The sequence below is a fragment of the Musa acuminata genome, chromosome BXJ1-10, assembly GCF_036884655.1.
Source record: "Musa acuminata AAA Group cultivar baxijiao chromosome BXJ1-10, Cavendish_Baxijiao_AAA, whole genome shotgun sequence".
Taxonomy (NCBI): domain Eukaryota; kingdom Viridiplantae; phylum Streptophyta; class Magnoliopsida; order Zingiberales; family Musaceae; genus Musa; species Musa acuminata.
Genome location: NC_088336.1, coordinates 21,417,063 through 21,431,271, shown reverse-complemented (window position 1 = coordinate 21,431,271; position 14,209 = coordinate 21,417,063). Strand labels below are relative to the sequence as shown.

The following is a 14,209-nucleotide window of genomic DNA, read 5'->3' as shown; positions in this document are numbered from 1 at the left end:
ACCCAATATCCAATACACACAAAACATTTAGGCACTGGGAGGGGGGCCTGGGGAATTACTCGACATGCTTGAGAACATCATCCTCCTCTTCCATAACCTTAATTTACTTCAACAACAATGGACATTATAATTGATACAATCTAGGCCATCATGCATGCCATTTCTACAAGAAGGAAACCCATGCATATGATGACAAGTTACTTCAGCCGAAACAATGGACATTATATACTCAGGTCTTTGGAATGAGTACAAGTGCCAAAGTCATCACAACTGTGTATCTCATAATCTTTCTGAGTTTGGAAGAACTAGAGGGTTCTCTAGAGAGTTGGGGAATCTGACCCCATGGATTTTGCTGATGTAATAGCTAATCAGGGGTGAATGAATGTAAGGTTTTTTATTCAAAAAATAATGATAAATAAGTGGGTGTTATTTCTTTTAGAGAAGAAAAATCTAAACCAGATCCCTTTTCCTTCAACTTTTATCTCATTGGAGGGGTTGGAAAAGATATAGTAGTTACATATTTTTGCATTCATCCTGAGGAGTAGATTTTAATTATTTTTCACATGTGTCACCATTATTTTTTTCTATTAAGACATATCTAGTGCTGCATGCTCCTCTTCAGATGCAATATAGTTTGTGTTTCTAAACTCACCTTGATTGAAAGCTGTTGAGAAACAACTTCTCCCTCATGTATCACAAAGCAAAGTTATTACCTGTTGAGGCTTCACTTGTATGATCTCTATCATTTCCCTGATCCTTTCTCTTACATCTAAACCCACAAAAAGCATGCAGCAAAGATCATCACTTTGATATACAGAAAACAGGACAAGCTCATTTGGAAATCATAGTCATCAAGGGGGCAAGGTTATTACAGACACATCAAAGAACAATTTCCATTATAGGGAGTCATTAAAAACAAAAGAACCATACCAATAGCATAAGAACTCAAAAGAATTTTTACAAAAGAAAAAAATTACACACTACAAACATAGACTCAAACATGATGAATACACAGGCCACAAGGCTGGTAGCTGACCTGGAACTGTTCAGTTCAATTTCCAAGCATAAACATGACTCACTCAAGCATTAGCTTAATCTATGAAATACTAATCTAAGTTGTGATACCAGTAAATGATGCTTTCATACGCAAGGAATTGATCTTTGGATTCTCACAGTTACTGAATCCACAAAAAGAGAACTTGATAGCTGCTGTGATGCTGTAGTATTTGATGTATCTTTCTTGAACCCAGTTGGTGAATAGCTATTTGGCAGTTGATTTTATGTCCAACTGGATCGGAAGGTTACATCTGGTTGTCTAATAGAATGTCATTTTCCTGCTTCCCAGTTCTGATTTGTCTAAAGCAACAAGCCTCCTTATCCCTTCTTTACCGGTGAGAAATAGTGAACGATACTGGAACCTTTTCTAGATGTATTTGCACGTTTAGGTGGATGAAACCATTCTCGGATTTCTCTTTGTATTTCCATAGGTAACTCATCTAGAACAGATGGATCAATATTTTCCATGTTGATTCCCCATGTATATCCATTCCGAGTCTGGTTGTGATGACCATCACTGTCAATGCGATCCTCTGAAAATCCTACTTGTTCATCTATTTGTTCAAGATCTGAATGTTCCTCACATTCTACATGAGGAAGATAACAGCTTATAATTATGCAAGAATCACAAAACAACAGATAACAGGTTTGAAAATGGTGTCCCATTACCAGGAAATGATGACGAGGATGCCTGATCCAGAGAAGATCTTTCACAAGCTTGGTTCATGGTATGAAAAGAAGAATTACTGCTTTGAAAGAACTTTAAGATAGAAGATTTCCGCTGGCAATTCCAGAAACAGGACATCAGATGCAGCCAAGGACCATACAAACAATGCATCTTAGATTACCTACTTCCAGAAATTTCATGTAATTCATTCTATGATGTAAATTTGGTTTATAAGAAACTATGCAAATATTGTGTTGCAACTCACATTCAGAAAAGAAACAAAAGATAAGCATAGAAGTTTGAAGATAACGATATGCTGTATTAAAGGACACTATGTCACCAAGTTTCTAGTTGTACTACATGTTCTATAATATATATCCTTAAAAATGAAAAAAAAAATCCTAGCTCATGCTCAACAGGTCTGGAAGCTTCATCTAAAATAGCTCCTCCATTATCAGTCACAGGACCTTCATATTGCAAAAGTAAGTACACAGGGACTCCGTAGTCAATAATGTGCAGATTTGCAAATCATTAGGATGATTTGGAGTCAGCATAAGAACCAAAAATTTTAGATAGCTAATAAAAATCAGAAACAAAGCTTTTAAAAGGGTTATTGTGGGGTGCCCAAGAAAAAATCTGTTGTTCAGATTTTTGTTGCAGCCAACCAACAATTTCTGATGTCCCAAAATTCTTCAAGTGATATGCATATATTTTAAGTCCAAGACATGGTTCTAGGTAGATATGCTGCTTCAAACAAAGAATAAGCTCTTGTTGTTGTATAGATCAACTAGCTGCTACATCTAATTGTTTTCTTGTGTTCATGGTTACCAACAGCAATTTACCAGGCTGCTTATGCTAGTGCCTAATCAACAAACAGGCTTCTGACATTACCATGTAATTGCATGGACCAATATACAAATATAAAATCATGCAAAGAACCATTATGTATCACTAGTACATGTAAATGTGAATGCATATAATTAAATATGAAAATATTAAATAAATTCATGCATGCAACAAAATATATAGATAGCTTGTTTTGAGATATATATATGGTGCATGATTAATCATGCTTTTTGAGTGTATATACTTTTATGAACTATAATGCCTCTTCCAAATTGCTTCAGATATCAATATTCCTATAGAAAGTAATAATACACTAAAATAGAGAATATAAAAATCAGAAGGGAGCACTTATTGCATCTACAAATTAGTTACCAAAAAGGATCAGAAAACCTACTTTTTATCTTGAAATTGACCTAGGGCCTCACCTAGGTGCCTGGGTGTTGCCTGGGCTTTATGATATTGAAGGTCAACCCACCTCGGATTCTTGACAACTATGATTGGACCAATGCCCAGTGGTGCAGAAAAGACACTTGCAACCATTTTTGAGTTTCCAATGTTCCAGTTTGAAACATCAAACTTAGAGCTTAGAGGAACTTTTAATTTACATGGGAATAACCTAGCTTCTGTCTCAAAATCTGGATGACTATGGCTACTAAAGTCCACAACACTTTCGAGTTTGGACAGGAAAAATTTAGACAGACTCTTTCTACCATATTAAAACATAAAACAAAATTTTGATTGCCAGATCTTTTTCTGCAGATATCTTTCAAGAATTTCCTTCTGACCAACAGGACAAAGAAGAATACAAACTTATACTATTTAGCATGATGAGTCAAAACACAATGCTGCATTGTTGGCATATAATAATAACAGTCATGCCCTTTGAATCTGTTCAAATGATAAGGGCATGGCTATCAAAGTTCCACATCAACCGTAAAAGATCTTCGTGATTCACCAACCATGTAAAATACCACTTTTTATATAAAAATTAGATAGTCTTGTTAAACACAATTGGATATGTCAACATACCACATCTTTTGTCTTTCCAACCGATGAGCCTATTCTCTTTAGAGGTTTGGCTTGAAATATTGTGTCAATATCATTGCTAGCTGCTTCAGAAGCAAGTTCCTTATGTTTAACTTCTTCATCCATCACTGTACAACCTTTGCTTTGTACATCATCTGTGACATATCAACAGCAGATTAAAGAAAAAGAAAGACAACTGAAAAGAAGGATATGTGGGATTGAGTATGACCTGTAGAAGACAAGGGAAGACTTTCTTTGTGAAATTCACCAGCATCACTTAATGAAGTGGAAGAAGGAATTTTGCCTTGGAGAAATTTTAGAATTGAACATGTTCCCTATCAAAGGAAAAATGGAAAAATAAACAGCCAAATCCTGATGCACAACATTTAATTTTTAATTTAATGTTCTTTTCAGTGAATTAGCCATGCTAATACCAAACACCAAGTACTTCAATTATTCAAGTAGTTCCATAAGAGAATGCTGGATAAAATATCTCCAATTAACATCATCCATAGAATCTACATACTAAATCTGATGCATAATGAACAGTAACAAAAGAACAAGTTATTGAACCAATGAACAGAACATACACAAAGATGATACAGGAAACCACCTCTACAGTGTTGTTAAGCAGATGTACCAAAAAATTGATAAGCTACACATTGTTTCTATAGCATCTCAAAACAATAATTTGCAATTGTCAAAGTAACATCTTTCAAGAAGATGGATTGACTGCAGATGCCCAGTCGAGGATAAATTTTTTATATACCAGGTGGAGGTGTAAAATCTGCAGACAACACCTAAATAAACCACTCCTAAAAGTCAATCCCAGAAATCTCTAGAACATTGGAGAATACATGATTGTTTCTGCCTTGCAACCATGTCTCACAAACTTGGTGATGTCCTTGGCAAAAGAGGAACTCCCTTTTTTAATTCATACTTGGTTAAGCCTTTTGAAGATAGAACGTCATAATCAGTAGGAGCTGGTGCAGTCAGAATGGGTGGTAGGCTTTAGAAGTTCCTTTATTTAACTTTCAGTTTATGCATGCAGAAAGAGCAAGATACAAAAACAAAAGACTTAAATAGGATAATGTGTGTGAGATACATACGTACAAATGATAATATGAGGAGCAAAAATAAGAGCCTACTAGCCATAAAAGGCGTTCCAATTCACTGATAAAGTTCAATCACAAAACTAAGCATTTCCTGCTAATCCCTTATAGAAGCATAGTTGTTTTCCAAGCTACTACAGGACTTCTATAACAAATTTGGAAGAAACCTAACCTGCCACTAGCATTTTTGTTAGGAATCAAATCCTCGTAATGACTCTATTGGAAAGAGGCAACGGACAAAGTATTCATCCTTATACTATGTCTTTAGCCATCGAAGGACTCCGTCTGAGATAAGGACAAATACACACTACACATGGCTAACAAAACCCTGTGGATTCCAAGCTGAGTCATACTTAGCCTGTCCTTTCCCAAACTTGATGCACATCCAACAAACTGATTGTAATGGGATACAATAAATCCAATTCAAAACAGTCACAAAATTGAACTGCTCAAACCCCCTTACAAAACAATTAAAAAATAAATAAATAAATAGCTCAGCTAAAGGTAATAAAAGATATAAAAACAAATGGGGTTAATTAGACATGACATCAAGCTTTTAGGTCAGAAAGCACGAATGCTATTTTCTTGTGAAAAATCATATCGACATGACATATTGGAATGAAATGATCCCAGATCTTGATCTTCAGAACATAACAATGTGTTTATCAATTATCAATTATCAACCATCGAGCTGCATCATTAATCTTTAATATGACCTTGAGACTGGAATCAACATAAAACACAATCTAGGTCGATGAAGCACTTTCAATATGATGAGCAATTACATGAATATTCTGGCCCCAGAAGTAGCAGTCTCAACTAAGCAAAAAGACAATAGTAAGTTATATTGTGATCACAATATCACATCATGCAAGAATGACAAACTGACAATATGAAATGTTAGAATATAGATGCTACAGGCTTACTTGTGGTAAATCTGATATTTTACTTGCTGCAATGGAAAGAGATGTTATTCCCCAACCAACGTGTTGGGAACCCAAAAAATCACGAAGACCAGAATCAAATAATTTCACTGCATCTTCTTGGATTTTTGTAGTTCCATAGCGTAAGGGACAGGATTTTGATGGAAATTTCCTTTGGGGTTCCATATCATTTTCCTAAAGAACACACACAAAAATAAATGACTAATTAATTGTCTCTAGAGAAGTATGCATGCATGCACATTTATGCAGAAAGCACAATCTACAAGGACAACCAAGTAAATGCTTCAATAAGGTACCTTGAATGCCCTAGCATGTAATGTCAGCGTATGTGCAATGCGCCTGTTCTGATCCAAGTCAGACTGAATACGTTCGCTTAGTTCATCACACAATTGATTGACCCAGTTTTCAACCTATGTCAACTCCAGGATAAGAAGGAAAAGAAACAGAACAGTTATGAAAAGCGAACAATTTTTTGTGTCACCATCACTCCAGGATAAGAAGGAAAAGAAACAGAAGAGTTATGAAAAGTGAACAATTTTCTGTGTCACAACACCTGGACATCTTGGTAAACCAGTCAACATAAAGGACCGATTAGATAATAGTAATGTCAATTAAACATCAGCTCTATTGATATGGCACGAGATTATTTTAACCACAGAACATACATAACACTGTCATATTACAGTGACATGAAACACACAACTCTATGTAGCCAGGGTGGATGAGTTACTACCACAGGGTTATCTTTGTCATATTTAATGAAATGATTGTGTTAGAGAGATTTCTATTTGCAGTACTTTTTTTGTTTTTTACAACCCTACATTAGGAACTTTGAATATTCCTAAGTTATCCCTTTGTACATAGATATGCATGCCCTCAATTTATAACTTAATTCCAATAAAATCTTTTCACTCCTTACCTACAACCCCTTTTCTTCACCTTTTTTTCTTTCTTCTTCTTCTTCTTCTCCTCCTCCTCTTGATCGCTAGAGGTGATGTAAAATGACAAAAAAAAGACAGATACTGAAATGGGATGAACTGAAGATCGAAGAGGAGGTGAGAAATAATTTTTGATATTTATTACAATGATTTAACGTTTTTAGGGTTATGTACATTCTGTAATAGCTCAGAAGGCACCATCTTCTAGGTCAGTTGCATTAACCCAGAAGATATCATGTTCCAAGCCTTTGCAAATTGCCCAGTAGGATGCGCACGCGGTGGGGAGAGCCGGTTGCAGTAGTGTACACAGGCGAGAGCTATGGGGAAAGAAAAAAAAAAAGAGAAGGATAAAAATAGAATTATAGGGGTTGTAAATAGTAAAATATTATTTTATTAATTTTTTAAGGGATTGTGAATAGTAAGGGAGCTCTAAATAGTAAGCTCCTTGTGTTAGGCTCCTAAACAAACACTTCCACTCAAAAGAGTGCATTTTCATAATTATTATTCACAAAAGAAAAAGTAATCAAGAAAGAATGGCATACATGCATAATACCTATGGTTGCACGATTACTAATCAAATATTAGATAGAAGCAGTAGATCTCGACTCCTTGGTGTTGGCCACATGGATTTTTCTGTATCACTGAGCTTTTTTTAGGGAAATCATAGACATCTTAAGAGATGTATGAAATAAGACCATGGCACAAACTACAAACTGTGTATGGCAAGACAAGATCTTGACAATTGGTCAATCAGCTGAATATACTCATGATCTTACATGGAAAGGAAACTTCCCAACAGGAAGCTGAATGGGTGGGTATCTTAGAATACATATGTACTGAAAGAATGAAATCAATAGAAGGAAGGGAAAAGTAATTTGCATCGTGTTAGAACTTAATGTATGAAGAAACTAAAACCCTGTCAAGAAAACCAAAGCATCTATAAATTATCCTGTCTGCTACGTGATATCAAATAAATCAAACTGGAATTGTAACTGCAGAGAACTTTCTGGAGGACTCTAATTCCCCATAATAAAAGGAAGCACATAAACCACAAATTCATGTTTAAAGCAACATAGGAGGAATTCAAAAAGTGAAGAAGGCTCCTATATAAGTAAAAAATGCAAGTTGCAAGTCACTATAGGCCAAACAAAGACATGCTTTTACAACTAAATAGATGCAGGCATTAAGTATTTCATTTTGGATGATCAAGAGAATACATACAGAGGCAATGGTTTTCAATGCTTGTGGTCCCGGAAATGTCTTTCCACAACCATGGCTTTTTGGTAGAAGACGGTCCACAACTGCATCCCCACTAATACCTCTTGAAATATTCCACAACCATGTGCTAGAATTGGAAGAAGAAAAAGTTAAGATGCAGCGATAGCAAAATTAAACTAACATAAAGGTGGATATGACTCTTAAAGGGATTAATAACAAAAATAACTTTTTCTTATATACAACAATCTGAACAGTCGAATCTATCAGTATAAAATCATTTGCAAGTTACAATATCATAATATCATATGTATTTGTTGCCACATCAAAGCATTTTTTGCTCAAGGTTCAGTTGTCATTATATTTAATGTATGTCACTATGTCCTCGTACTTCTAACCCAGACATGAAGTAGAAAAGTATATCACAGAAGTACATGAAAAATTGTCCAGACTTTAGACTACTTTCAAGCAAGGAATCAAATACCAGCTGGTACAATATGCATTGATCAGTATTTATCAATCAGACCATATAGGTCGGTACTGGCTGGTATTTATTTTTTTATTGTTTTTCTCTGTGGATCCGTATACCGTCTGACACACCACTATTGCACTAGTATGGCTGATTACGGTAACCAGCACCAGTTCAACATTTAATTCCTAGATTTCAAAAACCAGGACCATAAGTGGCCCGAGGAAAATGCATGTAGTTAAGTCCAAATGTTATTACGTTCTCCACCTAGCCTTAAGGAATAGGATATTAGATGCATATGTCATAATACTACATTCATATTAGCAGAATATGTGTTTCATATAATGCGACAATATGTGTATCTAAAACATGTCATTTGTTGTTTCAGAGAACTCATCATAATAACCTAGAATCTAACATAGATTGGCTAGATAGAAATAGCCATACATAAATGCAAAGCACATTCAGACGTCATTTATAACAATCAAAGACCTACAAAAAGGACTAAGCAAATATTACTTGCCCGTATATGGAGTATCTAGGATTTCTTTCATGCACATCTTACGTGGGCCTTATGATCTTGGGTAGTCATATAAAAACAAATAACCTAAACAACATCTTCAGGCTAGTTCTTTTAAAAAAGATCCACATCATTACAAAAAAATATTTCAATTGTAGTCCACATCCATATTTGCTAGTTACCACTATTGTTCAAAATTTTCAGATCCAATATTCTGGTCATGGTTTGGGGGGCTCATAAGAGTTAGATTATAGTAGTTGAAGAGTCTAATTAAGGATGTTACGACTAAGTAGGGAGAGATATGTTATGTCAAGTTTATGGAAGCAATCCCCCAGAATGTGAACAAGAAAGACTTCATAATAAAAAGAACGAACCAAAAAGGATTTTTTTTAATATGGTTAGGCCTTAAGAACAACATTTTGATTCATTAGCTTTTTTGAGCTGATACTTGATAAATAATATTTGGTATGAGATTTTGCTTCATGTATGTATTTCGCATATAAAAAAGTAGTGAACAAAAGCCCACCAGTAGGAAGATCAGTTACCATAGATATTTGATAAAAAATGTGTGTGACAGTAAAATTCATGCAAGATAGTCTGTGAAAACACTAATAATGCATTATATCTTGTCAAGATATTATCAAATTGGTTTAAGTTACTTGTCGTTTCCATAGCAAATGGTTGCGTTTTTCAACAAAATTAAGCTAGAAAAAAAATCCAAATGCTGCCATTGTATAGCACAATTTTTCCGTGCTAACCCTGGTCAGTGTCTTTACGCTGAAGCAGTCAATAAAAGAGAACTATGGCTGCTGACCTGCTGCATAATGATAAATGGATGTGCAAGTGCAACATATGAAAAGATCAAATTAAGCAATCAATGACGATAAAAAATGAATAATCAGTCTATGTTATATATGAACATTGCACATGTGTCATGATAACTAAAATCATTATCACTTCCAAAACTTTCAAGATCAAACAGATTAGTATGAATCTTATAAGAATTATATCTTGAGGTATTAGTTGAAAGAGTGAGTGAACTGGAGATTCAGGTCAGTGCATCCATTGTATTGTTCTTGTTGGCCGGTTTTTGCTTGTGACATTAACACAGCTAAAGATCTGTATTCTATTTTCAGCAAGCTTATGTAATTTTAAAGATAGATAACTGCATTTGCTTTAAATTTTAGAATTTAACAATTGCATCATAAACTCAATATAATTGTACAGATTAATTTTTTTTATTTTAAGGATGATAGATTTTAACTGTTAAAAGCAATCATGAGAGAATACAAGTTACCAAAATTCCCTAATCAGAAAGCAAAATTAATAGCTAACCAAAACAAGGTTAATATATTTGAAAAGTAAAACAAAAAGTGTGACTTTACCCTGTATTAACACCATAATGTTCTTGCAACTTCTCTTGACTGAATTGTAGCAAATCACCAACATTATTCACTCCAAGATCAGTTTGTAGGGAGCTTCCAAGCTTCCCGCCAAGTTGTTTCCTGCAAGATTGTGCCATTTCAGCGATGGCAACTTGAACATTACCAAAATACAAAAAACTGTAAATATTACATCATAAAAATAAAATGAGAAAACTGTCACACATTTCTGAATATTAATAATTAAAATGATGCTATTTAAAAATGAAAAGAAGTCTGGCAAAGGACAACCAAAATAAATCATGCAGAGAAACTACAGCAAACTATTACATTTTCTTCACGGGCAACGATGCTAGCAGATCTTTAACTGATGAGAATGGAACAACAGTTTGTTGCGCAGGCTTATGCATAGCACTTGCGAGTTTGGCTAACATCTGCCATGAGTACTAGACATAAGTTCAAGAGCAAATGGTGACGCATGTGAAACGTTAGTGAGCTTCTAACTTAATTGAAAGCACTGAGATCTAGCTTAATACTAGAAGAAAACTGGAAGCTTTAAATTATTGATAAGTCAATTCATAATTTCATTCCTGTTATTGCATTCTGAGGAATAGGTGAAGGAAGATAAGGAAGCAGCAACTTTCTCCCCTTATGCTTTTGTTGGCTACCTTGTTATGAGCAATGCCAGCAGAACAAGTGAATTTTGTTTCATATAGAACTTTCATGCGAAGTTGTGCCACAATAATAGCTCCACAAGCTAATAACTTGTCCTGATGATCAGCATCACTTCGACGGAGCCATTCTCTGACATTCTCTTCTCTTTCATTACCTTCCTGAAGAAGACCAAAGCCCAAGATCATACTCAGGGTGAGAGATCAACTTCAAGATGGAAGAGAACTGAAACATGAAGTGTAATCTTACGAAACTAAAACGAAAGAAACTAGAGAACAATAAAAATAAAGTTTAATTAATGAAATATTTAAGGAATTGAAGTGCCAATATGCCCGTAAGCACATGCCAGCAAAGTATCAATAGGATGGGCACCGTACACTAGTTTCACCATTTCTTTTTTTAGAATCAAGTGTTAAGTGCATGCCAATACTCACGTTTAGCACAGAACCCATGTAAGTTGGCATGTGACACCCGCTCACTAAGAAACTAATATTTTATCTAATACATCATATAGTGAAAAGAATTCATATCCATGTAGCAAAAGAGAGAATGAAGATGAACTAGTCAGCAGTATCTTACAACATGAAGACCTAAAACATGTGACTTCAGAACCTCTTCATCAATTTCTTCTAGCACCTCAGGTGGAGTTTCTGAGAGCATCATCTCAGCAGCATCGGTGAGGTCAAGATAAACTTCATCAATTGATGCTCGCTCACATCGTCCTTTAGTTGCAAGTATGGAAACAACCTATACACTCAGAATCCACCAAAGACTTAACGTTGGATGATTTAACAATAAGCACAAAAAACATCTTGCTAATCGAAATGATAGTCATGTCAGACTAAGCATATTACTCTTTGAACAAACCTCAGAGCCAGCATTTCGGTATAAATTTAAATCAGCTTTACCACGGGCAACAGGAACTTGAATTAATTGAATATTTGGACAAATTCTTTTGGCCTCATCTCCTCGCATAGAACTGAAGATCTTGATTAATTATAACTTTTAAGTGAAAAATAAAGAATGAAAGTGATATATTATTACAATTGAAATAAATAATAAACTAACCGTTTCACACCAAATTTTCGAGCTTCATAACCAACTGCAATCAGGCCCCCACCTTTCCATGAGTTATATTGTACCACAGCAGTTGGCAAACCCCTCAAATCTGGATTCTTGCGTTGTTCCACTAAAAAAAAATGTACGAAATCTTGTCATCTTCTTTTTAGTAAGTAAAATTTATCATCTTAATGATATTATATAATTATATATATGTATATATATATATATATATATATATATATATGTATATATATATATATATATATATATATGTATATATATATATATATATACCTGTACACATTTGCTACATATCTTATTTTCTGATCAATGACAAACATAATGCTTTTATATATGACTAACCTAGGTCCTGAACAGTCAAATTATTTATATAAAAAGTAGGATGATGTATTGATCTATTATGCACACTGTAAATATTGGCCACACAGTGGTAACTTCTATTTCATACACGCTGTCCACCATAACCTCAAATTAAGAAAGCAAAAAAACTTTGCTCTAATCATAAGCAACAAGAGCCAAGAGCAGTGTAAAAATAGCTTCTCAAAACAAGTAGCTTCTTGGTCGTGAATGCAACCCAACATAGTGTATATCACTTAGTGGTTAGTATGTTTGTCTTTTCCAGTAAATTCTACATCTTATAGGAAGCTTGCAGTAACAAAATAATATATATTTTTTTTAAAGGAAAATTATATCAAGAGGCTATTTAGTAAAATGTTTCATTGTGTGATATGCCACTTTAAGGGAGTTTTAAAAATATATATAAAGAAAGGGAGCCTAAATCAGCTCCAGCTTGTAACCTAAATCAGCACAACCAAAAGCATTTAACACCTCGTAGAAAACAGCAGAAAACTGGGTGCAATGATGACAAATTTGGCAAACTTGGTTTTAACATAACAAACATTCTTTTTTGTTGTTTACCAAACTGTAAGGGAAAAAAAAAATCAGGAGTTCGACCATGACTATCAAACAAAGAATCCTCCATCTAAATTAAACCATTTAGAATTTAGTTATGGCTAAAATGACGCCCACATAATATGGTAAAACATAAATAATCGAAATTGACAGAAGTATCCTTCAAGAACCTGGATTTACGGAAACAGGAGATGCAACTGGAACAGAGATGTAAATCGGTAACCCAAATAACAAATATAAACCCCACTTGACTCGTATAACAACAAATTAATGAATTAAACGGAACGAAATTAAATAAGTTACACCGCTAAAGTGAAAGTTAGGGGTTCAAGAATCGACAACACAATTCGATTCTCAACTAACATATAATTTTTCACAAGATTGCGGCCACATGGCAAATTATTTATTATGGAGATGCAACTTGCAGAATCTGATTCCCAGATGAAACCAAGGTTTTGAGAAAAAGGGAAAGAAAAATGTCCACATTTGGCCTCGATCAAGTATGACGGTGGAGAAGAGCGAGAGAGCGGAGAAAGACCTTGGACGTAGAAGCAATCCATGTCGACGTGGGCGATCACGCGCGCGTTCTGCGGCTCCGGCCGGGCGATTGGCATCCTTCCCTCTCCCTCTCTCAATCGATCGATGGAACCATGAAATGGCTTGCCCTACTCCACCACCGACCTTTCCCTCCCAAACCCTTACCTCTAAACAAATAACACATATATTAATTAGCCTTTGCTTCCTAAACTTCAAATTAACTGCACCAACTAATTCTTCAGTTTTATTATTATTATTATTATTATTATTATTATTATTATTATTATTATTATTATTATTATTATTGACTTCATAAACACTAATTCATGTTGCCATTACAATAAATGATGCTAATAAAAATTGATTGGACAATTATAGCATAATTTTTATCAGCCAAGCATTCTTAAATTAAACCTTTGGAATTTGATTTCACCATATATCTTTTTTATGAGTTTGATATAATTATCCATGATGGGGTGAATCAATTTGGTAGACTTTAACTTATGCACCCTAAAACACTCAAATTATACTGGCAATATTTTTTAATTTTTATTATATTATATATCATACTCACGCCTTAACTCAAACATTAGATCTCTCACTAATCCAATGGTACACTCATCAATCAAAATAATATCTAAGTTAGAATAACTTGATTAAACCTTTACATCTAGGATCAGTGGACATTTCTTCAAGGACTAAGTTCAAGACTTATTTGGACTTATCTGATGAGGAAACATCTATGGAATATAATTGGTTGTAATGTAAGAATAGTACTAAACTTTACAGATAAAAAATGTCATGAAGAGAGAGAGAGAATATTAAATGTA

General features: G+C 34.4%; 1 protein-coding gene across 5 annotated transcripts; it reads right to left on the bottom strand.

The window, feature by feature from the left end:
* Positions 1 to 865: 865 nt before the first annotated feature.
* Positions 866 to 13,546, bottom strand: LOC135582535 (DNA polymerase eta-like). 5 transcript variants are annotated; one of them, XM_065086383.1, is made up of 14 exons: positions 13,381 to 13,546; positions 11,916 to 12,036; positions 11,715 to 11,826; positions 11,460 to 11,594; positions 10,844 to 11,008; positions 10,506 to 10,609; positions 10,179 to 10,298; positions 7,811 to 7,934; positions 5,948 to 6,061; positions 5,634 to 5,825; positions 3,825 to 3,930; positions 3,599 to 3,750; positions 1,726 to 1,837; positions 866 to 1,643 (listed from the first exon to the last, which is right to left on the bottom strand). In XM_065086383.1, exons 1-14 carry the CDS (start codon positions 13,454 to 13,456, stop codon positions 1,375 to 1,377), a joined length of 1,902 nt encoding a protein of 633 aa, XP_064942455.1. In that variant the 5' UTR covers positions 13,457 to 13,546; the 3' UTR covers positions 866 to 1,374. The 5 variants fall into 5 exon arrangements, with proteins under 5 accessions (XP_064942455.1, XP_064942454.1, XP_064942458.1 ...); XM_065086382.1 differs by having other exon boundaries at positions 11,427 to 11,594; positions 13,381 to 13,545; XM_065086386.1 differs by lacking the exon at positions 13,381 to 13,546 and having other exon boundaries at positions 11,427 to 11,594; positions 11,702 to 11,834.
* Positions 13,547 to 14,209: the final 663 nt, after the last annotated feature.